Genomic DNA, 27,288 nt, shown 5'->3' with positions numbered 1-27,288 from the left:
GATATAATTAAATTAACATCAGGTCAAACTCAATTAGGGTGGGCCCTAATCCAAGATGACTGTTTTTTTTTTAATAGAAGAAAACAGACACAGGGAGGAAAATGCCATCCAAAGGCACAGAGATACATAGACACAAGGAAGACAGCTATGTGAAGATGACTATAGAGATTGGAATTATGCTGCAACAAACCAAAGAACTTCTGTGGCTGTGAGAAGCCACAAGAGGCAAGGAAGGATCCTCCCCTAGAGTCTTGGGAAGAGAGCATGGCCAACTCTGGCCCTGTTGATTTTTGACTTCTAGCTTCTAGAACTATGAGAGAATTAAGTTAATTTAAAGCCATCCCATTTGTGGTACTGTTTTATGGCAGCCCTAGGAAACTACAAGGAAAGAGCTTTGGAAATGCAAAATACAAACATAAATGGTGAAAGAAAATTGCTCCCAATTGTTGTAGCCTATGACTTTCAACATTTTTTGGTTAGTAATTTTTTTCATGGGATTGAACATTTATGGCATTTTGAGGCATGCAGACAGGTCACGAGAATTCTCATGTTTTCTATTACACAGTGTTTTACCAGGTATCATACTTTAAAAAGATATTAACTTGTAAGAACTTGTAATAAATAACTTCAAAATGCAATGGGTATTTAATTTTAAAACGTGACTTTAACATTTATGTAAAACATTTTTTGTACTCGTTCAATAGAAACTTTACTGGGTAAAGCTAGCAATAAAACTACTGGTCCGCATTGTGTTAAGATATCATTGCTTTTATCACATGATGTTTTTTCCCCTGCAAGGATTTATTGAAATTCTACTTATTGCACAGTTTACAGTCCCATGGAACTCTATGAGATACGCACATAATTTTGTTTAAGTGTAATTTGATCATAATTGAGTTAGAATAGTTATCATAATCTCAGTCTTCAAGAGGTATAGACTATGTTGGGTATGGGAGCAGAGAGAGTATCTACTAGCACTGATGATGCCCAGTAGTAAGAATAAAGAAATATTTTGAACCCTGGGGAGAAACTGTGATGATCATTTGACAAAATACTTCACCTCTCTTTTCCTTTATGTTCTTGGATCTTTTAATGAGTTGTATTTTAGTATACAGTTTGGGAATTAGTTCAGATTCTTCTCCTGAAGTAATTTTAGTCTTCAATAAAGTTTCAAAAATAATACAGAGGTCTTCCTCTGTATTCTTCATTAGCTTACCCAGATGCTGATATCTTACATACATGCATAGCACAGTTAGCAAAAGCAGAAATTAACTGATATCATACTAATAACTAATATGCAGACCGTATTCAAATTTCATCAATTGTCCCACTGATGTTCGCTTTCTGATCCAGGATCCAGTTTAGGATTACACATTACATATAGTTGTCATGTCTCTCCTCTAACATGGCACAGTTCCTGAGCCTTTTTTTTTCTTTCTTTTTAAAATATATTTTTTATTACTGACTAGAGGCCTGGTGTGTGAAATTAGTGCAGGGGAGGGTGTGTGTCTCTCAGCCAGGCCTGTGCCCTTTTGCAATCTGGCCCCTTGGGTAGGGTCCCTAGGCCTGGCTGGCGATCAGGGCCTATCGGGGCTTTCCTTCCCCCGGCTCCACTGCTGCCACTGCTTGCCATCTGTGTGGCACTGCCCCCCCCCTCCTTGCCCACCACCGGTCACCTCCCTCTGCAGGCAACAGATGGGTGCAATTGCTTGGCTGGCCTGGGCCTCCCTCTGCAGAGTGATTGCTGGCCGGCTCTGCACACCACCTCAGCATCGCTGGCCGGTGGCCTGGGCCTCCCTCTGCAGAGTGATTGCTGGCCGGCTCTGCACACCACCTCAGCATCGCTGGCCGGTGGCCTGGGCCTCCCTCTGGGGGGGAGATCGATCACGGGGTCCCCAGATCGATCGCCCCCCAGAGGCAGGCCCCTCCCACCCACCACGGTGCCTCCTGTCAGGTAGCCTGGGCCACCCTCTTTCTTTTTTTTAATGTATATTTTTATTGATTTTAGAGAGGAAGGGAGAGGGCAAGAGATAGAAACATCAATGATGTGAGAGAATCATTGATCAGCTGCCTTCTGCAAGCTCTCTACTGGGGATCGAGCCCACAACCCGGGTATGTGCCCTTGACTGGAATCGAACCCGGGACACTTCAGTCCGCAGTCTGATGCTCTATCCATTGAGCCAAAGCAGCTAGGGCATGGGCCTTTCTCTGTGAGGCAATCGATCGTGGGGCTCCACAATCGATCGCCCAGCAGAGGGAGGCCCCGCCCACCCACCGCAGCGCTGCCAACCGGGTAGCCTGGGCCTCCCTCTTTGGAGCAATCGATCTCGTGGGGCTCCGAGATCGATTGCTCAGCAGAGGGAGGCCCTGCCCACCCAGCCGGGGCTCCACGATCAATCACAGCACAGAGGGTGGCCTGGGCCTCCCTCTGCGGGGCAATCGTGGGGCGATGGCCGGGGCCCCCGACCAATCGCATCCCACCTGCCTTCTGGCCTGGTGCCAGTGCGTGTCATAGCGTGGTCATCTGGACGGTCGTTCTGCTGTTCGGTCATTCCGTTGATTTGCGTACTATGCTTTTATTATTATAGATAATATTACAGATGTCTCCTATTTACCCCCACCCTTCACCCTCCTCCTCTCACCTCCCCCCACCCCCCCAGGTCTTCACCACCCTATTGCCTGTGTCCATGGGCTATGCATATCTTCTGTATATATAAAAGTCTAATATGCAAAGTGTCCCCTCGGGAGTTCGACCAGGAGTTCGATCGCTCGCTATGACGTGCACTGACCACAAGGGCAGCCAAGGAAGGGAGGCCCCGGCCAGCAGTTGGCAGCTGGGGAAGGGAGGCCCTGGCCAGTAGCCGGAAGGCCCCGGTCAGCCCTGATCACTGGCCAGGCCTAGGGACCCTACCCATGGAATTTCGTGCACCGGGCCTCTAGTAAGTATATAACTTCTTTGGTTTATCTCTTCTCGACCCTTCAACCCCACATCGAGGTATGCCAGTCTGTTCCATGCCTCCATGCTTTGGGTCTTATTTTGTTGGTCAGTTCATTTTGTTCATTAGATTGCACAAATAAGTGAGATCTTGTGATATTTGTCTTCCTCTGGTTTGCTTATTTCACTTCGCATAATATTTTCCAGGTCCATCCATGCTGTCCCAAAGGGTAAGAGATCCCTCTTTTTTACAGCTGCATAGTATTCCATAGTGTAAATGTCCCATAGTTTTTTATCCATTCATCTACTGTGGGGCACTTGGGCTGTTTCCAGATCTTAGGTATTGTAAACGCTGCTATGAACATAGGGATGCATATATTCTTTCTGATTGGTTTTGGGGTTTTTAGGATATATTCCCAGAAGTGGGATCATTGGATCAAATGGAAGTTTCATTTTTTATTTTTTGAGGAAACTCCATACTGTTTTCCATAGTGGCTGCACCAATCTGCATTCCCACCACCAGTGAACTAGTGTTCCCTTTTTTTCCACATTATCGCCAGCACTTGTTGTTTGTTGATTTTTTGATGCTAGCCATTCTGATAGGTGTGAGGTGATATCTCATTGTGGTTTTAATTTGCATTTCTCTGATGATTAGTGAATTTGAGCATTTTTTTCATGTCTCTTGGCCATTTGTATGTCCTCTTTGAAGAAATGTCTTCATGTCTTCTGCCCATTTTTTAATTGGATTGCCGTCCTTTTGTTGAGTTATATGAGTACTTTATATGTTTTGGATGTTAACCCCTTATCAGATATATCATTGGCAAATATGTTCTCCCATACAGTGGGTTCCCTTTTCATTTTGATGGTGGTTTCTTTTATTGTGCAGAAGCTTTTTATTTTGATGTAGTCCCATTTGTTTATTTTCTCCGTAGTTTCTTTTGCCCTAGGTGATGTATCTGTAAACATATTGCTACGTGAGATGTCTGAGATTTTATTGCCTATGTTCTCTTAAGATTTTTATGGTTTCATGCCTTACATTTAAGTCTTTTATCAATCTTGAGTTTATTCTTGTGTATGGTGTAAGTTGATGGTCTAATTTCATCTTTTTGCATGCTTCTGTCTAGTTTTCCCATCACCATTTGTTGAGACTGTCTTTACTCCATTGTATGTTCTTGCCTCCTTTGTCAAGATTTAATTGACTGTAATGATGTGGATCAATTTCTGGGTTCTCTGTTCTTATCCAGTGGTCTGTATGCCTTCTCTTGTGCCAGTACCAGGCTGTTTTGGTTATAATGGCTTTGTAGTATAGTTTGATATCCGGTATTGAGATCACTCCTACTTCGTTCTTCTTTCTCAAGATTGCTGCATTCTTTCATAACCTTGACACTTTTGAAGAACACTGGCCAGCTATTTTGTAGAATGTCCCTCAGTTTGAATTTATGTGATTATCCTTGTGATTAAATTCAGGTTTTTCTTCTTTCTTTTTCTCTTTTTTTGGCAAGAATACACAGAACTGAAGTTATACCCTTTTTCATCATCATATCAGGAGGCTTCTGTTGATGTCTCTTTATTAGTGGTGTTAACTGACTTCTTCATTAAGGGAGATTTTGCCAGGTTTCTCCACTGTAATATTACTATTTTCCTCTTTTTAATTAATTAGTTATAAAAGAACTTTTGCTAAACTAGTCCAAAAAGTACTGAGTCACTATACTTTTATATCTTTGTTTGTTTGTTTGTTTGTTTTGGACTACACTCTTTAAAGTTTATTTAGTCATAAGGATTTGTTAAGAACCCATATCTTCCTGATCAAGGTCCCATAGAATTTGTTTATTCACTGCTTCATCAAACTTAATAGGTATATATTCTTCACTCAAGAAACGTAAAGTCCACCTATCATGGATTCTATACTTTTTCTGTCCTGCTGAATTTTAAGTTCCTTAAGAGCAGGCATTTATTACTAGATTTTAAATACCAGTTGGAAGTATGGAATGGTTGGCACCAAAAGAAGATGGTATTGGCTTTTTAACTTTGTGTCTCCCCCCCCCCCCCCCCCCGTGAAACTAAGCATATAGAAAACCATTTTAGAATATCTCTTGGAGACTTAAATTGGAGATTTATCCCTAGCCCAGAAAACAGAAATGTGCACATTACAGTGAGAAAGGTTTTTAATATTGTTCATGTTTCAAAGTTAGAATTAGTATTGTGGATTTAGTTTTGCAAATTAATATTTTATAAACAGTTAATAAAATATGGAGAGAGTATATGGAAAGATAGTTAAGCTTTAGCTATAAATTATGGGTGAAATGTTAATCTTTATTTCTGCAAACCTTTATTTAATGGATTAATATATTCACACATACTTTAAGGGAATTGAAAAAAAAGGTTGGCCTTCAGTGATGCTTTCATCATATTAAAATGAAAAAATGTGTATTTCACAAATTTTTCTTAGGACGGTGGTAAAGTGTAATGGTTGTTTCCACACTTTTGAAATAATTTTTATATGAAAATCGTAGTGCTATATAACTTAATTATTCATAAGGTGTTTTTTAAAGTCATTTTCCCATAAGTATTTTTATTTTTTCAGAAACTTTTTAACCTTAAATGTTCATTTGCTTTAGGTAAAGATCATACTTTGGAATATTTTTATTGTTTTCCATGTGCAGTTATAAATATATATATATATATTTCCTTTTGAAGCTATTAGACAGTTCTTATTTGTATGAGTAGGTATGTTCATTAGGAAAATACCTAAAAGGATGTCATTTTTAGCTGGGAGAAGTTAAGTGGTGGTAATGGTTGAATTATGGAAAATTTGTAATTTTTATTTTAAAATATATTTTTATTAATTTCAGAGAGAAAGAGAGAGGAAGAGATAGAAACATCAATGATGAAAGAAAATCATAGATCGGATGCTTCCTGCACGGCCCCTTCTGGGTATTAAGCCCGCAACCTGGGCATGTGCCCTTGACCGGAATAGAACCTGGGACCCTTGCGTCCACAGGCTGATGCTCTATCCACTAAGCCGAACCAGCTAGGGCGAAATCTGTAATTTTTAAAAATTACAATGCAGTTTTTATATAAAGCAAATGAAAACACAAATTCCTATAATTTTGATAGGCAAGTCTGTCAGTTTTCTATTTGCAAGTATTCTCTCAAATATTTAGTGCAGGGTGATTTAATATAGGCAACTTAATTTCCTTAGGGTTCCTTTTTACTTGTTAGCTATTTTAAAAACTGATGGCATTTTAAATACTTTTTAAATTTAGAACACACCAATCAATAACATTTATTTGTGATCAGTGAATTATATGATTTAATTTGGTATAAGAATAGTTTGGAGAGCTCTATATTTAAATAAATTTATTTAAATTAAAAATTTTATCTTAAAATGGTAATGAACACAACTGTAATCCTTTATTTTTTAGTTGGATTAATAATAGAGCTATAAATGAATATCTTGACTCTGCCACAGATCCACATATTAAATCCCTGCAGTCTTTGAACTTTCATTATTGTTTCCAACCTGTTCTGGTCTTGATAAAGTACTTTATATTTATTAAACTTGTTATTTTGCATATGACTTTTGATTCTGATCCCTCATCAAAGCTCTAGTTAGGATATGTCCAATTGATACTCTTAGATATTTCTCCCTTTTTCACATAGTGTACCTGCCCTGCCTTAGGTGGATAGTGACACACAATGTATGTATTAGCAGGAAGCAGTATTCTTCGCCAGAGAGAAACCAGGGATGGAGCTTTTTTTTAGCTTCAGTGTTTTATAGATTTCCAGAAATGAAAAGTTGTATTTAAATTAAAAGGTAAATTATATAACAGTTATGTAATTGCATAGTTAGAAATTATAATGGGGATAAGATCCCATGCACAGTAGCATTAAAAACAAACTTACTGTTGAATTAGCTATTTACCACTTTATTAATGTTAACTAGTGGCAATGTATGTCTTTATTTTTAGACTTGCTAATTTTTCTGCCACTTTTGGGTGCCAGGTACTAGACAATTCCTTAGGAACAGAAAGGGAAGACAGTTTTTCTAAAAGATCATGTGGCAATTGCTGTGAACTTTCAACTGTTCTAAAAATTAACCTTTTGCACTCGGATGTCGTCGACACGGTTAGCATTAGGATAAAGGAATCGAGAAAAAAGCAAGCGAGTGCAAAGGGTTAAGTTCATTGCCCATTCTGTGTGGTTCAGTGGTTGAGCGTCAAGAGGTACATTTGATTCCTGGTCAGGCCACATGTCTGAGTTGTGGGCTCGATCCCCAGTAGGGAGTGTGCAGGAGGCAGCAGATCAATGTTTCTATCTCTCTATCCCTCTGCCTCTCTCTCTAAAAACCATTAAAACCATATTTTTAAAAAAAGTCAACATAGAGTAGTCAAAAGAGAACTGAATGAAATTTATAATTACTATTTACAGAATAATATATGCATGCACACAATATATTGCAAAAGTACTGAGTTGTGTTCATGTACAAGATAGAATGAAAACTTATAGATGTGAGACCTAATTCTGCCTAGATTTCAGGAAGGTTGGAGATTTCCAGTTTGTTTCAGGAAGAGTCAGGTATGGGGCATGAGCTAGTATGTACACATCAGGAAAACAGAAGAGAGTTGGTTTTGTACAGGAAATAATAAGCACTTTGGGATTAGAGTAATGGGAGAGGAATTGTGAAAGATGAGATCACTGGAGAGCATTAAGGTTCTAGGTGCCATTTCATGATGTTGGAGTTTATAAGAAGATAAAATTCAGAGTGTAGTGATAGTAAGGAAAATTGTGACTAGATATGAAGATAATATGGAGGCAGCATTTGGGAAAAGCTTGAATGTGTTTATCATGGAATTGTATTTTCAGAGGTTAGTGTGTAAAGTTTTGGGAGAGATTGATCAAAAAATGTAAAGCTCTCTTCATCTGAGAGTTATTTGGCTTGTCATTTTTCTTTAGACAGTGGACATTCATCTGTGTTGTGGGATGGCATGTGTATATAAGATCATTTATGAAAGCTTTTCGAAACTTAACTGTCCTCCATTTTGATAAATCCTATTCCTTTATCTCACATCCTAATACCTGCTTGGCCTCCCATCTTCCCCCTTCACTAGCCTTAAGTGTCACTGCTGAATGAGTCACAGTGAGAATGCAATCCTCAACTGTTTATCTTTTGAATAAAACACTGTTAAGTTTGGTTAGTTTGTTAGCTGAGAGTTCTCCTTATGTTCAATTTTGCATCCTCTGCTTTTATATATTTACTAGAGGCCCGGTACACAAATTCATGCACAGGTGGGATCTGGTCGGCCCACCCCAATCGGGGCTGATCAGGCTGGGCTGGCTGGGGGAGGGGCCGCGGCGGTTGGCAGGCTGGCCCCGTGCCCTGGTTGAACTTCCAGTTGCACTCCCAGTGGAACTCCTGGTCAAGGGGACAATTTGCATATTAGCCTTTTATTATATAGGTTATGCACACACATTGTTAATTCAACAAATGTTTATTAGGTTTCAGGGTGGCTCAGTTGGTTGCGGGCTCGATTCCCAGTCAGGACACATACCTAGGTTGCAGTTTGATCCCCGGTCGGGTGTATATGGGAGGCAACTGATCCATGTTTCTCTCTCAAATCAGTATGTTTTTTTACTCTCCCCCCACCCTCCTCATTCTCCAAAAAGCATTAAAAACATATCCTTGGGTGAGGATTTTAAAAAAAGAATATAGCAATGGAAAGACAAAAAAATACCTGTCCTTATAGAGCTGACATTCTTTTATATTATCTGCTCCTTCCTACTGTAGCTAGAAGTTAATACTTGCTAAAAAATTACAGACATTCTTTTAGTTACTCTCTTAACACCCATATGAAGTATGGTTCTTCTTTTATTATTCCTCTGTAGAGATGGGAATACTGAGACATAATGTGTTACAGAGTTAGAAAACATATCTGTTCTAAGACCCCAGTCCAGACAGATTGTTTTAGGTGGTTTGTATTATAAGTCCTCTTTTTTCTTATTTCTTATTGATCTGTCTTGATCATCTGTGTTTTATTAAAAGTGGTATATTAAAATTACCAACTATTATAGCACTATTTCTCCTTTCAGATCTATCAGTGTTATATTTTGGGACTGCTGTTTGGTATTTATCCTATATAATAAAAGGCTAATATGCAAATTGTCCCCTTGGGAGTTTGACTGACTGGGAGTTCAACCGCTCGCTATGACATGCGCTAACCACCACGGGGCAGCACGGAACGAAGGAAGGCCCCGGCTGACAGCTGGCGAAGGGAGGCCCGGATCGGCCCTGATCGCAGGCCAGGCTAGGGATCCTACCCGCGCATGAATTTTGTGCACTGGGCCTCTAGTATCTTTATGATTGTTATAACTTCCCAATGAACTGACCATTTTTACCCATTATATCATATTCCTTCTTGTCTCTCATAAGTCTTGGCTTAAAATTTATTTTGTCTGTTATTAGCATAGGCACTCCAGTTCTCTTCTGATTATTTGCCTAAAATGACTTTTTCCATATTCTTTAACCTATTTGTATATTTAATTCTAAAATGAATCTCTTGTAGACAGAATATAGTTGGATCAATTTTTAAAATCCATTGTGTCAAGCTTACCTCTTAACAGATGGGTTTAATACATTTATTTACATTTAAGGTGATTACTGATTAGGAAGCACTTTTGCCACTTAACTATTTGTCTTCTGTATGTGTTATATCTTCTTTGTTGTTTAATCTTCCTTTGTGTTCAATTTTTTTATAGTGTACAAGTTTCATTTTCTGTATAGAGCAGTTTCTCAATATTAACAGGCAATTGGTTTCAGGATCCCCTGTGGATTCCCAACTGCGGATTGAAAGTACTGTTTTCTATCCACAGTTATGACTTTGAGGATTTAAAGCCTGCAAATGCGAAGGACCAACCGACTATATATATATATATTTCAATCCTCACTTGAGAATATTTTCCATTTATTTTTAGAGAGAGTGGAAGAGAGAGGAAAAGACCGAAAAACATTAATGGGAGAGAAACACACTGATTGGTTGCCTCCTGCAGGAGCCCTGACCAGGGCCCGGCCCAGGAAGGAGCCTGCAACCAAGATATGTGCCCTTGACGGGAATCAAACCTGGGACCCTTCAGTCCACAGTCTGATGCTCTATCCACTGAGCCAAACCAGCTAGAGTCTGACTATATCTTAAAATTATTTTCTTAGTAATTACCCTGGTGTTGACCATTAACATCCTAAATTTATACTGATCTCATTTGAATTGATATTAACTTCATAAGTTATAAAATTTTGCTTCTATCTCCACCCCTCTCTTTTTTGTTATTGTTATAAATTATATCTTTATACATGTGTTCATGTATATAGGCCTATAATTATTATTTTATGTATTTTTCTTTTATTATTTTTTAAAATATATTTTTATTGATTTCACAGTTGAAGGGGGAGAGAGAGTGATAGAAAGAAACATCAATGATGAGAGAGTATCATTGATTGACTGCCTCCTGCACCCCCCACACTGGGGATCGAGCCCATAACCCCAGTTTGTGCCCTGACTGGCAATCAATCCGAGACCTCCTGGTTCTTAGGTCGATGCTCAGCTACTGAGCCATGCCTTCCAGGCATGTATTTGTCTTTTAAATCATATAGGAAACAAGAATGCAATACCACAAACATATAGTAAACTAAAAATACAGTAATACTGGCTTTTATATTTACTTGTATAGTTACTTTTATCAGTGTTCTTTATTCTTCATATGTCTTTCAAGTTACTTTCTATTGTCCTTTCATTTCTGGGTGAAGGACTGTCTTTAGCATTTTATTGTAGGGTAAGGGAGTATCTTAATTTCTCTGCCATTTTTGAGTGATAGTTTGTGGGATGTAGAATTCTTGCTTGACAGTTTTCTTTCAACACTTTAGATATGTCATCCTATTACCTTCTGGCTTCCATGGTTTTGATGAGGAATTGGCTATAGTCTTAAGTGGGGATTACTTGAATTTGACAAGTCATTTCTTTTTCTTTTTTTTTTTTTTTTTCAAGATCTTCCCATTCTTTTTGGCTTTTAGAGTTTGATTATAATTTGTATCTGTGTTAATCTCTTTTGAGTTTGTCCTACATGGAGTTCGTTGACCTTGACTGTGTAGATGTCTATAGTTCATGAAAATTGGGCAATTTTCTGCCATTGTTACAGACACATATTCTTTCTACCCCTTTCTCTCTATTCTTCCGGAAGTCTCTCCATTCTCTTCTGCAAACCTAAGTTTTATATCTTGGGCTTACTCAGAGATGATTTCTGTTACTTCCTTTCCCCACCCCCCCCTTTTAATGGGCCATACTTTTCTGTTTCTTCATATGCTCACCGTTTTCTGTTATTGTTAAAAAATTGGACACTTTGAATATTATAATGTGGTAACTAGATACTGATTCTTTCCTCTTCACAGAGTTTACTGTTGTTACCTCTTAAGGACTGCAGTCATCTCTTTAGTGACATTTCCAAACTATTTTTGCCAAGACTAATCCTTGTCATGTATAGTAAATGAAATTTTATCTCCATTATAAGCAGTGATCTCCCGAGTCAAAAGGAAAAAATGTTATCTCTTGGTGTTTGCATACTGTTAGTTTTAGCTGAGGTATTCCTTCAAAGGTTAGCTAAGTAGTCTTAGTCTTTACCTTGTGATTTCACACAGCCCAAAGATCAACTAGAGTTGAAAGCTTATGCTTCTCTCAGTTTTTCTCTTTAGTATACATCCATCTGTGGGCTTGCATATAGCACTCTGGATTTCCTGGTGTACAGATAGCCCTTTAAAGCTCTTACTCCTCACAGTATCTTCCTTCTCAGCCTCCTTATTTCAAGGCTTTTCATTTGTTCTGCCTTTTGTCCCATCCACTGTCTCTTGCTTCAGGCAGCTACTTGTAGTGTTTATATTAATTTTTTTTTGGAAAGATGACAGCTGGGAAGCCCTTCAAAACACACAGTTTCAATTTTTTAGAATACTATGATCCATGTTTTTCTTTTTGGCACCAGAAAGCTGTACCAGGAATTTGGACTGCTGTTCCTATTCACCATTGAGCTGGGGGCGGGTGGGTGGTAGACAGGTAAGCAAAATGCCTACAGTACTTTCTTAGAAGATTTCATAGATTCTTTTAAAAATATATGTTTTTATTGATTTTTAGAGAGAGAGAAAAGGAGAGAGAGCAAGCAAGAAACACTGATGTGAAAAGTAAACATTGATTAGCTGCCTCCCACTTGTACCCCAATGGGATTGAGCCTGCAATCTGGGCATGTGCCCTGACTAGGAATCAAACAGGCAACCTTTCAGTGCATGGGATGATGCTCAGTCAACTGAGCCACACTGGCCAGGGCTAATAGGTTCTTTTTGTTTGTTAAGAACTCCTTTATTTATGTTTTTATTAGATTCCATAAAGTTGATTTTTGTTCATAAGTGCTGTTTTTGTCTTCTCTCCCTCCTCTCCCCCCCCCCCCCCCCAGCCTAAGAGTTGCTTCACTGAGGGGCTTATTCTTGGAGCTGCCTACGTCTCCATTTTTCATGACATCACTCTTTTATTTCATTTTTGAAGATTATTTTCATTGGGTATATAGTTTAGGGGCCACTTTGTTTCTTCTCAGCACTGTAAGGATAATATTCCATGTCTTGCAGCTTACTTAGTTTCCAATGAAAAGTCTGATGTAATTTTATTTTTGTTTTTTGATATGTGAAGAATTTTATTTCTTTAGCTTCTTTTTGAATTTTCTCTAACTTTGGTTTTTAGCAATATTTAGTCTTTAAAGTATTTATTCTGCTTATAGATATATTCATCTGTGTTTTAATATCTTAAATTATTTTTGACAAATTCTCCTCTATCTCATCAAATATTTTTTTCTGTCCTGTACATTCTTTTTCTGGAATTCCAGTTGAACCTATGTTAATCCATTTGATATTATATCTTGGCCTGTCTTAGATGCTCTGTTTTGTCCTACTTCCCCTGCTACTTTTTAAAAATAGATTTTATTTTTTAAAATATATTTTTATTGATTTCAGAGAGGAAGGGAGAGGGAGAGATAGAAACATCAATGATGAGAAACACTCATTAATCGGCTGCCTCCTGTACCACCTCCACTGGGGATGGAACCTACAACCCAGGCATGTGCCCTGACCGGGAATCGTTCCGTGACCTCCTTGTTCTTAGGTCGATGCTCAATCACTGAGCCATGCTGGCCAGGCTAGACTTCGTTTTTTTAAAGAAGTTTTAGGTTCACAGCAGAACTGAGCAGAAGTTAGAGAGAACCCCCGCTTACCCTTGATATCCTCTGTTCCCACATACATACAACCTCCATATCAACATCCTGCACCAGAGTGGTATATATGTTGCAATCAGTGAACTTACACTGACACATATTATTGCCCAATGTCCATAGTTTACATTAAGGTTTACTCTTTTTAAAAATATATATTTTTATTGATTTCAGAGAGGAAGGGTTAGGGAGAGAGAGATAGAAACATCAATGATGGGAGGGAATCATTGATCAACTGCCTCCATATGGATCGAGCCTGCAACCTGGGCATGTGCCTTGAACGGAATCGAACCGTGAAGTCCTGATTCATAGGTTGATGCTCAACCACTGAGCCACATTGGCTGTGCTTACGGTTTACTCCTGATGTTGTACATTCTATGGGTTTTAACAAATACATGACACATAGCTGTGTCCACCATTGTAGTATTATACAGAACTAGAGGCCTGGTGCACGAGATTCATGCACTCTGGGTTGAGGGTCCCTCAGCGGGCGAGGCTCCTGCCACCATGCTGCGCTCGCCAGCCGTGAGCCTGGCTTCTGACTGAGTGTTGCTCCCCCTGTAGGAGCACACTGACCACCAGGGGGCAGCTCCTGCATTGAGCGTCTGCCTCCAAGTGGTCAGTGCACATCATAGCAACCGGTCATTCCATTGTTCGGTTGTTTTGCATATTAGCCTTTTATTATATAGGATAGTTTCACTGCCCTAAAAATCCTCTGTGCTTACCTAGTCATCCCTCTCCCGGAATGCCTGACAACCCTGCATCCTTTTGCTATCTCCATAGTTTTGCCATTTTCAGAATGCCATATAGTTGGAATTACGTGGTATTTAGCAGTCAGATTCGCTTCTTTTCCTTAGTAATAAGCATTTGAGCTTCCTCCATGTCTTTTTATGACTTGATACCTCATTTCTTTTTAGTGCCAAATAATATTTCATTTTCTGCTTATATCACAGTTTATTTATTCATTTACCTCCTAAAGAACATCTTGGTTGCTTCCATGATTTGGCAATTTTGAGTAAAGCTGCTATGAACATCTTCATGCAAACTTTGGTGTGGGCATAAGTTTTCAATTCATTTGGGTAAATACCAGGGAGTATGATTGCTGGTGGTATTGATTGATTGTAGTCCGTATAGTTGAGATATTAATTTCATTATAATTTTTCTTTTCAAATGGCCTAAATAGACATTTTTCTAAAAAAGACATGCAAATAACCAACAGGTACATGAAAAACTATTCAACATCACTAATCATCAAGGAAATGCAAGTAAAAAACACTATCACTTTACACTTGTTAAGATATCCATTATCAAAAAGACAAGAGAAAAATGCTCTGAAGACGTGGAGAAAAGGAACACTTGTACATTGTTGGTAGGAACGTAAACTGGAAAAAACAGTATTGAGGTTTCTCAAATAATGACAAGTAAAAATACCATATGATTTGGCAATCCCATTTCTGGGTATATTTTCAAAGAAAACAAAATCATTATCCCAAAGAGATATTTGTACTCCCATGTTCATAGCAGCATTATTCACAAATTGCTAAAGTATGAAAATAACCTAAGTGTCTGTCTATAGATGAATGAGTAAAGAAAATGTGTGCGTGCACCTGTGTTTCTGTACACAGATATAAACACAGAAAAATATTTCTGTGTTTTTAAATAAAGGAAATTCTGTCATTTGACAACATGGATGATACTGGAGGACATTATGCTAAATGAAATAAGCCACATAAAGAAAGACAAATACCACATGGTATCATCATATATGTGAAATCCCTGGGAGAAAGAGGGCAGTTGGAACTCTTAGAAACAGAGTGAAAAATGATTGCTAGGGACCATGGGCTGGGTGAAATAGGGAGAGGTTGGTGCAAATATGCAAACTTTTACTTAAAGGTAAATAAGATCTGACGATCTAATGTATAACATGGTATCTATAGTTGATAACATTTTATCGTATAATTGAAATTTGCCAAAAGAGTAGAAATAGAACTTAAGTGATCTCACACAAAATAAAGGTAAATATGTGAGGTGATGCATGTGTTAACTTGTGGAGAAGCCCTTCACAATATACGTGTATATCAAGTAATCACATTATATGTACAACATTGTACATTGTACATTTTAAACATCTTAACAGTTTTGTCAACTATACTTGAATAAAACTGGAAAAATATTTTTTTTTATTAACAGGATTGCCTTTGAGGTTATTTTTAAAGTTTTGAGTTGTACAGCACTTGATTCTTTTGCTCCATTGTGGAAAGAGCTCTCCAGCAATGATTACTTCAGAGTTACCCGTGTTACAGTAAGTATTGTAATTTTCTTATTTTTTTAAATGTATATAACATTTTTCTATATCAAAATGTTCTCTTTTATGAGACATATCAAATATGTTCTCTGATATATTTAGATAGTCAGGCAATATGTTTGAATTCAACGAACATTAGAGTGCATAATTACCATATCCATCCTTGACCCGTGGTATTATAATGTCAGTATGTTCTGTGTTATTGAACAAAAATAAAGTGTTAATTTAAAAAGCCACATTCATTCCTTTATAGATTGTTTATGATTTCTCTTGTGCTACAAGTTGTGATAGAGAATAGATTGCTTTAAGCCATATATATTTTGTTTGGCTATTTACAGAAAATGTTTGTTGACCTTTATCCTGTATCACAGTTTCTCTATCATACCTCTCACCTCCGCCTTGTTTTCCCTGAGATTGAGATTCTTAGTCTGTTCCGGTTGCCAGAAGTAATCTGAAGGACATACCAGTTGGCATTTCTGGTGACACTCATTAGATTTTTTGGAGTTATAGGACCATTCTAGAATTGAGTCTAATTTTGGATTTTCTTGGAAATGTGATCAGTGTAATGGCAGATACTTTTCCTTTCATAGGTTTCATCAAGGTGCTAATTAGGAATATGTATACTATGATTTTATGTGATAACAGTTTAGATACAATGAAAGGGATCAACAGTTTACACAATTATACACACACACACACACACACACACACACACACACTCACACTCACTAGAGGCCCGGTGCACAAAATTTGCCTGCACCCTCTCATGGTCCGACATCTTTAGTGCTGCTGCAGAGGCAGGAGAGGCTCCCACCACCGCTGTTGCTCTTGCCAGCCGTGAGCCCGGCTCAGGGCTTCTGGCTGAGTGGCGCTCCCCTGTGGGAGCACACTGACCACAAGGGGGCAGCTCCTGCATTGAGCGTCTGTGCCCTGGTGGTCAGTGTGCATCATAGCAACTGGGTCGTTCTGCCTTTCAGTCGATTTGCATATTAGCCTTTTATTATATAGGATGTTTATCGTCCCAGTTCATTTATTTATTTATTTAGTGCAAAAGACTATTTTTTAATTGAATTTATTGGGGTGACATTGGTTAGTAAAATTATATAGGTTTCAGGTGTACAGATCTATAATACATCCAGTTTATTTATATACCTTTTTTTTCCAAGAGATTATAGTTGGCTTTCCATTGGTCTCCTGGCTCTCGGTTTTTCTTCCAGAGCTCTAAGACAAAGAAACTGTCCAAACTGCTTTACCTGCTTGAAAAACCATCAATACTTGCCCTCCTTTCCTCCAAATATAGGAGATATAATTTAAGCTTTTTCTAGTTACTTACCTCAAGGTTCTTTATTCGCTCTTTACTTGAACATAATAATGATTTTTGTAATGTAGGCACTAGAAAGGTCACTGTAGTGAGTGACCTCATTATTTCTTGGCTTACTTAGATATTACAATTATCAATGAATTTGTCATCATAGTGTTGCTTACTATTAGGCATTGTCAAATACTATCAATTGCCATATATATTCCACCACATAATGCTGTACCAGGAAGTATGCTAGATTTTTAGGGAGAAAGAGCATGTAAAAGAGACTCAGTCCTTGCCCTAGCTGGGTGGCTCAGTTGGTTGTAGTGTCATTGGTACACCAAAAAGGTTGCAGTTTTATTCTCGGTTAGGGCACATACTTAGGTTACAGGTTAGATCCCCTGTCTGAGTGCATACGTGAGGCAGATGATCCATGTTCCTCTCTCACATTAATATTTCTTCCTTTCTCTCTCCCTTCCTTCCTCTCTCTCTAAAATAAAAAACAAAACATATCCTTGGGTGAGGATAAAAAAAAAGACAGAGTCCTTGTTGCCATGAAACTTATTATCCTACATAGTAAAAGGGTAATATGTAAATTACCATCACTCCGCTATGCCCACGATTGGGCCAGTGGGAGGCGCAGGGGGCGGGACTTGGGGTGGCGGGGGTGGCCAATTGGGCCAGCAGGACACTGAGCTCGCGTCGCCAGTGGCGGTGCGAGCTCAGCGTCTGCGCCATGGCTGTGCTGCGGCACAGAAGGGGCCTCTGGGGCAGCGAGCCCACATCCTGCTGCGGACCATCAAAAGAGGGAAAAGAAAGCGAGGGAGCTGGCTGTCTGTCCGCTTCGAAAGGCCTGGTGCACCAGCGGACAGACAGCCAGCTCCCCCGCTATCGAAAGCCAAAGCGGGGGAGCTGGCTGTCTGTCCGCTTCGAAAGGCCTGGTGCACCAGTGGACAGACAGCCAGCTCCCCCACGATCGAAAGTGGGGAGCTGTGTGTCCGCTCCAGCACCAGCAGACCCCCTGCCATCAAAAGTGGGGAGCAGGCTGCTAGCAGTGTCCGCGGAGCGTGCTAGGCTTTGCGGGGCAGTGGATATGGCCTGGATGGCAGGTTAGGCCTAGGGGACCCTACACGTGCATGATTTAATCATGCACTGGGCCTCTAGTAGATAGATATTAATCAAATAACCACAAATATATAGATCTAAATGCCTTCAGTGCTATGAAGGTAAATTAGAGGATTTTATGAGAATTTTAACACATGCCTTGATTTAGTCGACTTTTTAAAAATATATATATTTTTATTGATTTCAGAGAGGAAGGGACAGGGAGAGGGAGAAACATCAATGATTAGAGCATATCATTGATGGCTGTCTCCTGCACGCCTCACACTGGGGATCAGGCCCTCAACCTGGGCATGTGCCATGACCTCCTGATTCATAGGTGGGTGCTCAGCCACTGAGCTATGCCAACTGAGCAAGTCAACTTTTCTAAGGGTGAGATAGTTCAGGTGATAGTAAGTGAAGTGAGGGTGTGGAGAAAGAAAGGATCTGTATATAAATTCCAGACTGAAGGAATGGCAAGTGCAAAGATGCTGAAAAAGGAGGCGTTATGGTATATTTGAGGGACTGAAATAAAGCTGGTTTTTGTTTGTTTCCTTTCCACCCCCTCTCCCCAGTTTTGGAAGAGTGACATGAGATAAGGCTTGTGACGAGAGTGTGGCTATCTCATACAAGAATCTGCTAAATCATATTAAGATTTGGAGTCTTTCTTCCTAGGAATAGTAGGAAACCACTGTAGAGTTTTTAAGCATATAAGAGAACTAATAAGACATACTTAGAAAATCATTCTTAGTGCAGTATAGTGATTAAATTGGAAGGGGCAACAATAGAAGCAGGAAGACCTAATAGGAGGAGGATGGTGCAGTATCCAGGCCAGAGATGATGACAACTTGAACTAAAGTGATTACAGTGGAACTAGAGAGAGGTAGATAGAATTTTAAAGAGTTTTAGGGAGCAAAAAAAATCATCTATACTAATAAAAGGGTAATATGGTCCTTCCAGATAAAGCCACGGTGGCGGGGGCCGAGGCAGAGGTGGTTAGGGGTGATCAGGCAGGCAGGCAGAGGGATTAGGGGTGATCAGGCAGGCAGGTGAACAGTTAGGACCTAACGGTCCTGGATTGCAAGAGGGATGTCCAACTGCCAAATTTTGTACACTGGGCCTCTAGTCCTGTATCAAAAAACCTAATATGCTAAGTGTCCGACTGTTCATTCAACCATTTGACCAGTTGCTGTGACGCGCACTGACCACCAGGGGGTAGACGCTCTGACCGGTAGGTTAGCTTGCTGCTGGGATCCAGCCAATTGGGACTGGGCGAGACGGGCCGGACATGCCCTGGAGCCTTCCCGCAGTACCTCCCCAGCCCCGATCTTGCACTGGTGGGATCCCTCAGCCTGGCCTGTGCCCTCTCGCAATCTAGGACCACTCGGGGGATTTCTGAGAGTCGGTTTCGGCCCAATCCCCACAGGCCAGATCAAGGGACCCCACTGTGCACTGATCCTCTAGTTTGGTAATGATTGATCTGATTTTTCCATTCTCTTAATGTTCAATAGTCTTATAAATGTGAACATTAGCTATTTACAGGGTTTGTGTAGAGCAGTTGGTTGAACTTTGAATTAGCATACCCTTCACACCCAGCATTCTATTATGTCTATCCTAGAGAGATATATACTAGTATATAGTAAGAGTTAATGTACAGCCGAAACCGGTTTGGCTCAGTGGATGGAGCGTCGGCCTGCGGACTCAGGGGTCCCAGGTTCGATTCCGGTCAAGGGCATGTGCCTTGGTTGCAGGCACATCCCCAGTGGGGGGTGTGCAAGAGGCAGCTGATCGATGTTTCTCTCGCATCGATGTTTCTAACTCTCTATCCCACTCTCTTCCTCTCTGTAAAAAATCAATAAAATATATTAAAAAAAAAAGAGTTAATGTACAAGGAAAGTTGTTTCAGCTCTATTTTAATAGAACAAAAACTAGACACAATCCAAGTGCTTTTGATAGTGAAGTAATTAAAATAAATTTCAAATAAATTATGGAGTTACTATTCAGGAATCCTACATATTTGTATGGAAATTCCTATTTAAAATTTTTGAAATTGAAATATAGTTTTTTATATTTTTATATATAAAAACAAACATTTATGGAAAAGTATTGATCAAGCTATTGTTATTCTGCATGTTGGGATTCAGAGTTAGGGTGTGGTGAAGTGAAACTCTTTATATTCTTATATCTTCTCTATTGACATTAAAAAATTTATGTAGTACATATTCTCATAAACATTCCTACATATACTAATTGAAGTGTATTAGCTTATTTGTTGGTAATAGCATTCACCTTTAAAGTTGGATGTAATTGGCAGAATTAGAAAACAAATTGTACTTTTCTCTTTTGTCAGTAAACTCTTGTTCAAGGATATATTAGTTTCACTAATGGGTCACATATTATAACCTCGAACTGATTAGATCCTGTAGTTGCCAAGAGATTTTTATAAGCATCAAAAGTGGGTTCTGTTTACACAAGAGAAATACAAAACATAAGATTTGCATTCTAGTATCCTGAAATGGAGATAGAAAGTTGAAGTTTACCTTGATAATTAAGTGGACTCTGCCACTTAACTAGGTGTGTGTCTATGGACAAGATAAAAGGTTTTCATATCTTTTGTTTCCTCATCTAGAATTGGGGAAATAGTTTTTTTTTTTTTACAAAGTTTATGTGCATGTTTTATATAAACTGGCACACAGTATATGCTGAGTATAGTTTATTTGAACTGTAGTGAAGAGAAAATGTAGTATGATTTATTCTTTAGTAGAGATGAGTAAGATCAACTAGATCAGGAACTGACAAACTACTGCTAGTGACTCAGATGCCTCTTTTTAAGTATTATTGGACAATAGCCACATCTATTCATTTATGTATTGTCCTTGGCCACATTCATGCTATGGTGCCAGAGTTGAATAGTAGACATAGAGATGTGGAGACTTCCCCTCCCCGAAGACTAAAATATTTACAGTATAGTTTTTTAAGAAAATGTTTGATGACCCCTGAATTAGATCAATATTATTTATAGTTTTAGGTACTAGATTACCTTTGAAGATTTGCAAGTAGGGAAGTAACATGCTATAAGAATGTTACTGGTAGCATTGTACAGAATGGCTTAGACAAGGGAATTAGGAGAAGCAGGAAGATGAGATTAATTCAGGGAGTGGTGATTATAGGTAATCATGGAAAGAATGAGAGACAGAATTTTTATACTGAGGACAACTCGAGGATTTGTTAGCTGATGGACTCGAGGAAGATGTGATTCTAATAATTTGAGTAAGACAGGATAGTAGTGTGGTGACAGTAATAAATTTTATAACAACTTAAAGCACATGCATGCATTAACTTAATAAATAAGTTAATTAGTGGTATGGCCATGAGCAGAGAGCTAGAAAAAATCAGTATGGACATAGTTTTACATGTGGTATTTGGTGAACTTGAGGTAGAATTCAAAACATGTTACACATGCAGTTAAAAATTTTGAGCTACAGATGGTCAAGACTATTAATAATATATAGCTACTGATGTAGAATTTAGTGAAGAAGTTTTTGTTCAGATTATCCATACCTTTTTAGTGCCATGCTGGAGCCAACTTATACTGGCCTGGAGGGCTGAATATTAAATTTCTAGGAATTTTCTGACCCTGATTAAATATAACATAGCCATTTAAAAAAGTTAAGTCATACAAATGTAAAATTAAATAATATTATAAGTAAAAGTAATAATAGTCAAAATTCATCACTCCTTAATTACATATTATTTTCTGCTCTTTAGTTTTTATTTACATCTATTCTATCTGTATGGTGGAAATACTTTTTACTGGTGTACTATTACTGTTCATTACTTCCCAATTCGGGTGATGACAATTTTGTAGTTTGAAATTGACTGTGGTGGAAATACTTAGATTATGAAAATCAGTAAATATTGTAAATCAGGGCTCAATTTATTGTTTTATCAATTGGCTATAGATTCAATAAAGTGATAGAGAAATTAATAATGGAGATTAAACTTGTATCAAGTCTAAGCTATTACATTATAAAAGCACAAAAAATTGAAGCAGTCCAGTATTTGAGATTTGTTATCCACTTCAGTGAAGAAGTCGCTTTCACCACTGAACAATGATTTAAGTTCCAACAAATGTCTTTTTAATTTCACTTGCATTCTTTTCATTCAAGTGAACAAAGCTATAAACCATCTTTCATGTCAAAACCCTATTTGTTCTTTACTTGCAAACTTAGGTTAGTTATGAATACAGGAGTTTGGCAAAATTATCGAAATCATTTTATGTGAATGGAATTTACCTTTATAATGGTAACATTTATAAGTTTATGTGCATATATATATATTTTTTGAAGAGCCAATTGTTAAACATCTACCAGCCCACCACTGATTTTCATGATTTATAAAATGAGTAAAATTCTTCCCAAACCTTTCTTTTCATATTGAAGAATTGTCTTTTTCAGTTGAATTTTACATTTATATTTTGTATAGCAGCTGTCATTTCCTCCTTTTTATTTCTCTATTTGGGAGCTTCATTTCACTCAATGTTATGTGATATTAGTCAGAGAGGATAACATTTTTGATTTGCTAAAGTAGAAGTATAAACCACTTCTAAGCATTCATATAATAGGAGGTAAGGAAAATAGTGGAACAATACTGCATTATATTTATGAATTAAATTGTTCACTAAAATTATATATCACATTTTATAGGGATTCAACTAATGAAACTACTGCTCATTCTGATGCTGGCAGCGAACTTGAAGAAACTGAAGTCAAAGGGAAAAGGAAAAGGGGTCGTCCTGGCCGGCCTCCGGTATGTATTATGCTTCTCTTCTTTGTTTCTATAATGATGACAAAGTAAAAGGGCTTGATAAGAGCTATTTGTTAATTCTAGTACTGTTAATACTTTTAGTGACTACTGAAGATTCTTGGAAACTTTACTTCATAAATTGTCTTAGGTAGTAATCAGAAAAAGGGTAATGGTTATAGTATCTTTCTTGTTCTCTGTGTTTCTCTTGAAAGTAAATGGTAGTCCACGTGAAGACGTAGAGATGATTAACATGGAATGAGGTATAGTTAGTAATGACTTCCCTGCTTTTTAAATGCACCTCTGATTTCTTGTGAGAACCTATGTTTGTAGTTGGGTAGTATTAGTTTGGGATTTGGGGCCAGTCTCAGAATATATTCTCATTCATACATGATTGAGAAGTTTAGAAGAGCTCTAAGCATTCTTACTTTGAGGGATATCTTTATGTATTCTGAGTACGTGAGTCATTTAATTTAAGGCAGCATAAGCTCTTAAAGACAATAGTATGAATGTGTCAAGGAGTTAAAGCTTGTACTATTTACACTACTTTTATGATATTTGCCATTAGCAATTTTATCTGTTTTATAAAAGTTCTTATTGTAGAATATTTCAGCCTCTTTTTTAGGATGCATAATAGTACAATGAATGCTTCATGTAACCATTTCCCAGCTATAGAAGTTATCAAATCATGGCCAATCTTGTTTTATCTCTCTACTTGTTTTCCTTTCCATGTTATTTTGAAGGTCATCTTAGACATCATTTCATCTGTAAATATTTCAGAAGGTAGTACTAAAAGATAAGGCTTTACACCCTAGCCGTTTTGGCTCAGTGGATAGAGTGTTGGCCTGCGAGACTGAAGGGTCTCAGGTTCGATTCCGATCAAGGGCACATACCCAGGTTGTGGGCTTAGTCCTCAGTACGGGGCCTGCAGGAGGCAGCTGATCAGTGATTCTCTCTCATCATTGATGTTTCCATCTCTCTCTTCCTCTCTGAAATCAATAAAAAAATGTATTTTTTAAAAAGGCATTACTTTTTTTTTTAACATCACTCTAATATCATTATCATGTCCCAAGGTAGCAATATTTTATTAATATCACCCAATAACCAATTTAAAGTTTATAATCATTTCATAAATGTTATCACTTTTAAAATACAGTTTGTTGGTTTGAATTATGACACACAGGATCTGTCTGTTTTAATTGATGATAATGTTATTTAACCAGTTATTTATGTATATGTCCTTTGTAGTGACTTAGGATTTTTACACACACACACACACACACACACACACACACACACACACACTAGAGGCCAAATGCACAAATTTGTGCTCGGGTGGGGTCCAGATGGCCCGGCCCCGATTGGGGCCTAATCATGGCCGGGCTGGCTGGGGGGTGGGGCCACGGGCGATTGGCCGTCGGGCCCTGCCCCCAATTGGGATGGGGAACCAATCAGGGGTCAGCGGCTGGGGGAGGTTGGCCAACCAGCCCCACCCCCAATTGGTGTGTGGGGGGCATTCAGGGGCAGAGCTGGCTGCTGGGAGGTGCCGCGGGTCGATCGGGGTTGTGGGGGCTGATCAGGAGTGGGGCCAACCATGGGAAGGGGATGTGGGCAGTGGGCCAGCTGGCCCCACCCCCGAATGGGGTGAGGGGGCTGATCAGGGGCCAGCAGCCTGGGGCAGGGGCCATGGATGGTTGGCTGGCTGGCCCTGCCCCTAATCGGAATGGATGGGGGGGTCAGTTGGGGGCGGAGATGGCTGGGGGGAGGGGCCGTGGGCCAATTGGGGTGATAAGGGCCCATCGGGGTGAAGCCGGGTGGGGGAGGGGCTGCAGGAGGTTGGCTGGCCAACCCCGCCCCCTATTGGGGTAGGTGGGGGTGATCAGGGGTGGGGCTGGCTGGGTGGAGTGGCTGCGGGCCGTTTGGGGTGGTGGGGGTTCATCTTGGGTGGGGTGGCTGGGGGGAGGGGCTACTGGAGGTTGGCCAGCCACCCCGCCCTCAATCGGGGTGGGAGAGGCCGATCAAGGTGGGGCTGGCTATGGGGAGGCACCGCAGGAGGTTGGCCGGCCAGCCCACCCCTAGACTGGGCCAGTTTGCTGGCCATACTGGGCGTCATAGTGACCAGTCATTCTGGTCATTCCGGTGTTCCGGTCGCTGGCTTTTATATATATATAGATAGATAGATAACTTCTTTGAAGTGACTTAGTATTTTTTTGTGTTTGCTGTTTCATCAGTATTAATTTGTTTGCCACAGTTTTTAATTAACTTCAGTGAAACTTCATACCCTTTACTTTTCCAGGATGACTTCTACCATTTTTCTCTACACTTTTATCCTTCATTTTATTTAAAGGGCAAAAATATTATGGAGGAAAAGATATGCATTGTAATCACTCTTTATAATTCTTCTTAATTTTGTAGAAGTATTTGGTGGTACAACATTTTTTACAAAAACATTTTGAGAAAAGTGAAAGAGTCTTGTACTTAGAAGCTGGAGACAATTCTAGCTCCCCTTTGTATGATTTTTCTGAAACTCTAGGCAAATTACATTGCTTTTTCTGGGACTCATGGATATACAAGCAAAATTGGAAATTAGACTAAACTTGCTTGAAGGTAGGAGAATGAACTTGCCTACATGATTTCTTACTTGAATTTGTAGTAGGTAAATAGTACATATTCATCTCATGTTTATAAAAATTGAAAAAATTGTTGACCAGGTAAGATAGTAACATTCTAGAGACTTGTGTTAGACTTCAGTCCATATTTTCATACTTGTTAACTCACATGGCTATCTACCTACACTTCCACCTGACCCAGGTCTATGTCTTGATCTTGGAAACAAACAAGACTTTCTGAGTTTGTACTCTGGACTTGGCACTGAGATGGTAATTTTTATGTCACTTAAATCCTCACACCAATATTATGAAACTAGTGGTGTGGTGCACGAAATTCGTGCACGGGGTGGGGGGGTCCCCTCAGCCCAGCCTTCACCCTCTCCAATCGGGGACCCCTTGGGGGATGTCTTACTGATGGATTAGGGGAGCGGGGAGCGGGCCTAAGCCGCAGTCTGGCCTCCCTCTGCGGGAGGTGACTCGCGGGCCGATCAGGATGGTGCAGGCAGCAAGCGGCTGGCCCTGCCCCCAATTGCGCCGCGGCCACTGGTGGCCTTCCTCTGCGGGAGGCAACCCCAGCAGGCCTATCTGGGGACGGTGCTCGGTGGCCCTGCCCTGAATCGCTCCGCTGCTGCTGCCGCCCGTGTCCTCCCTCTGCGGAAGGCGACCAGGTGGACAATCAGGGGATGGCACCAGCCCCCATTGCCCCGCCACCACTGGTTGCTGCCACTCCACCCCACCCCCCCCCACCCCATCGCAGTCCCCTCCCTCTGCCCACTGGCATGCGCCTTGGCTGGCCTGGCGACACCTGCTTGCTGGCCCCGCCCCCCACTGACCAGTTGTTCTGGTGTTTGGTCGATTTGCGTATTACACTTCTATTATATAGGATTGCTTTACTTGGAGGGAGATTTATCCACCAAAATGAGCTCTAGAAGGAGTGTTTTTCAATGTGTGGTCCTACATTTTAACAGGCAACCCAGATGAGTGTTAGGCATTGTATTATTTGAGAGGATCTCTTTTGAAGCGTGACACTTCAGTAAAGAGACATTGGCTCATTAAAATTATGCCTCTGGCATGACCACATTCAGTATCTGATTTTTAAAGTTAAAAATTGAGCACCCAATATCTCTTTATCAATCTACATAGGCTCATAATGTTTCCTTGTCTTGAAAGTCCCCATACTCACAGGGCATTGAATGACTTCGGTAAGTATTTTTAAGGAATAATGCAGGAAAGCTAATTTAGGTGGTAGGAATGTGTAGTACATAGATAATATCCTAGATTAGTAGAAAAGATGGCACATTAGCCTTACATGGTGGTGGCTGAAGGCAGAAAAACAAACGTTGCAGCAAAGGAAGAGCACTAAGTCTGTCTTCTGTCCTAATTGTTTGGCTATTGCTGAACTAAGCAAGCTCCCTTACACTGTTCCTTTCCCTCGATACCTTCTCCCAATTATTAGAATCACCCACTCAATGAAGTTGCTCCAACTGGAAAACCTGGGCTAATACCATTTGCTTTGTTTGCTTTCATCCCTGTGTAATCAGCCAAATAGTTCCATCAGGTTTACTCATAAATGTCTCTGATCCACTGCCTCCTAGTTCCCAACATCAGTCTCTCTTTTTCTTGGGCCCAAAAACACTGCAGCTGTCTAAATTGATCCTTCCCACAGCCACCAGAATGATTCACTTAAAATGAAAGCAAGACCAGGATGCTCCCATTCTTGACATTCTTCACTTTTCCTCCTTCTGTGGGATGAAATCTAAGCTCCCTGCTATGGTATATAAGACCCTCAGTGGTCTGTCCTCTGTGTACTTCTCAGGCCGCCACGGGAGTCAGGGGCTGAGTGGCGCCGCGGGTGGCCGGGACCCAGACCTGACTTCCGCCCAGGCCCTCCTTTCCCCCTTACCTGTGGCCGCTCTGTCTGTTGTTCTCTCAGGCTGTGGGC

The 27,288-nt window shown here is 39.8% G+C and overlaps 1 protein-coding gene across 1 annotated transcript in view; it reads left to right on the top strand.

The window, feature by feature from the left end:
- STAG1 (stromal antigen 1) overlaps positions 1–27,288 on the top strand; it is a 331,873-nt gene that overhangs the window by 85,692 nt on the left and 218,893 nt on the right. Inside the window, exons 2-3 of the mRNA XM_008152885.3 lie at positions 15,416–15,527; positions 22,641–22,743. Coding sequence (XP_008151107.1) covers positions 15,499–15,527; positions 22,641–22,743 — 132 coding nt within the window. The 5' untranslated portion in view covers positions 15,416–15,498. The remainder of the gene's footprint in view (positions 1–15,415; positions 15,528–22,640; positions 22,744–27,288) is intronic.

Source organism: Eptesicus fuscus, chromosome 18, assembly GCF_027574615.1.
Source record: "Eptesicus fuscus isolate TK198812 chromosome 18, DD_ASM_mEF_20220401, whole genome shotgun sequence".
Classification (NCBI taxonomy): domain Eukaryota; kingdom Metazoa; phylum Chordata; class Mammalia; order Chiroptera; family Vespertilionidae; genus Eptesicus; species Eptesicus fuscus.
This window is presented reverse-complemented; position numbering and strand designations above follow the sequence as displayed.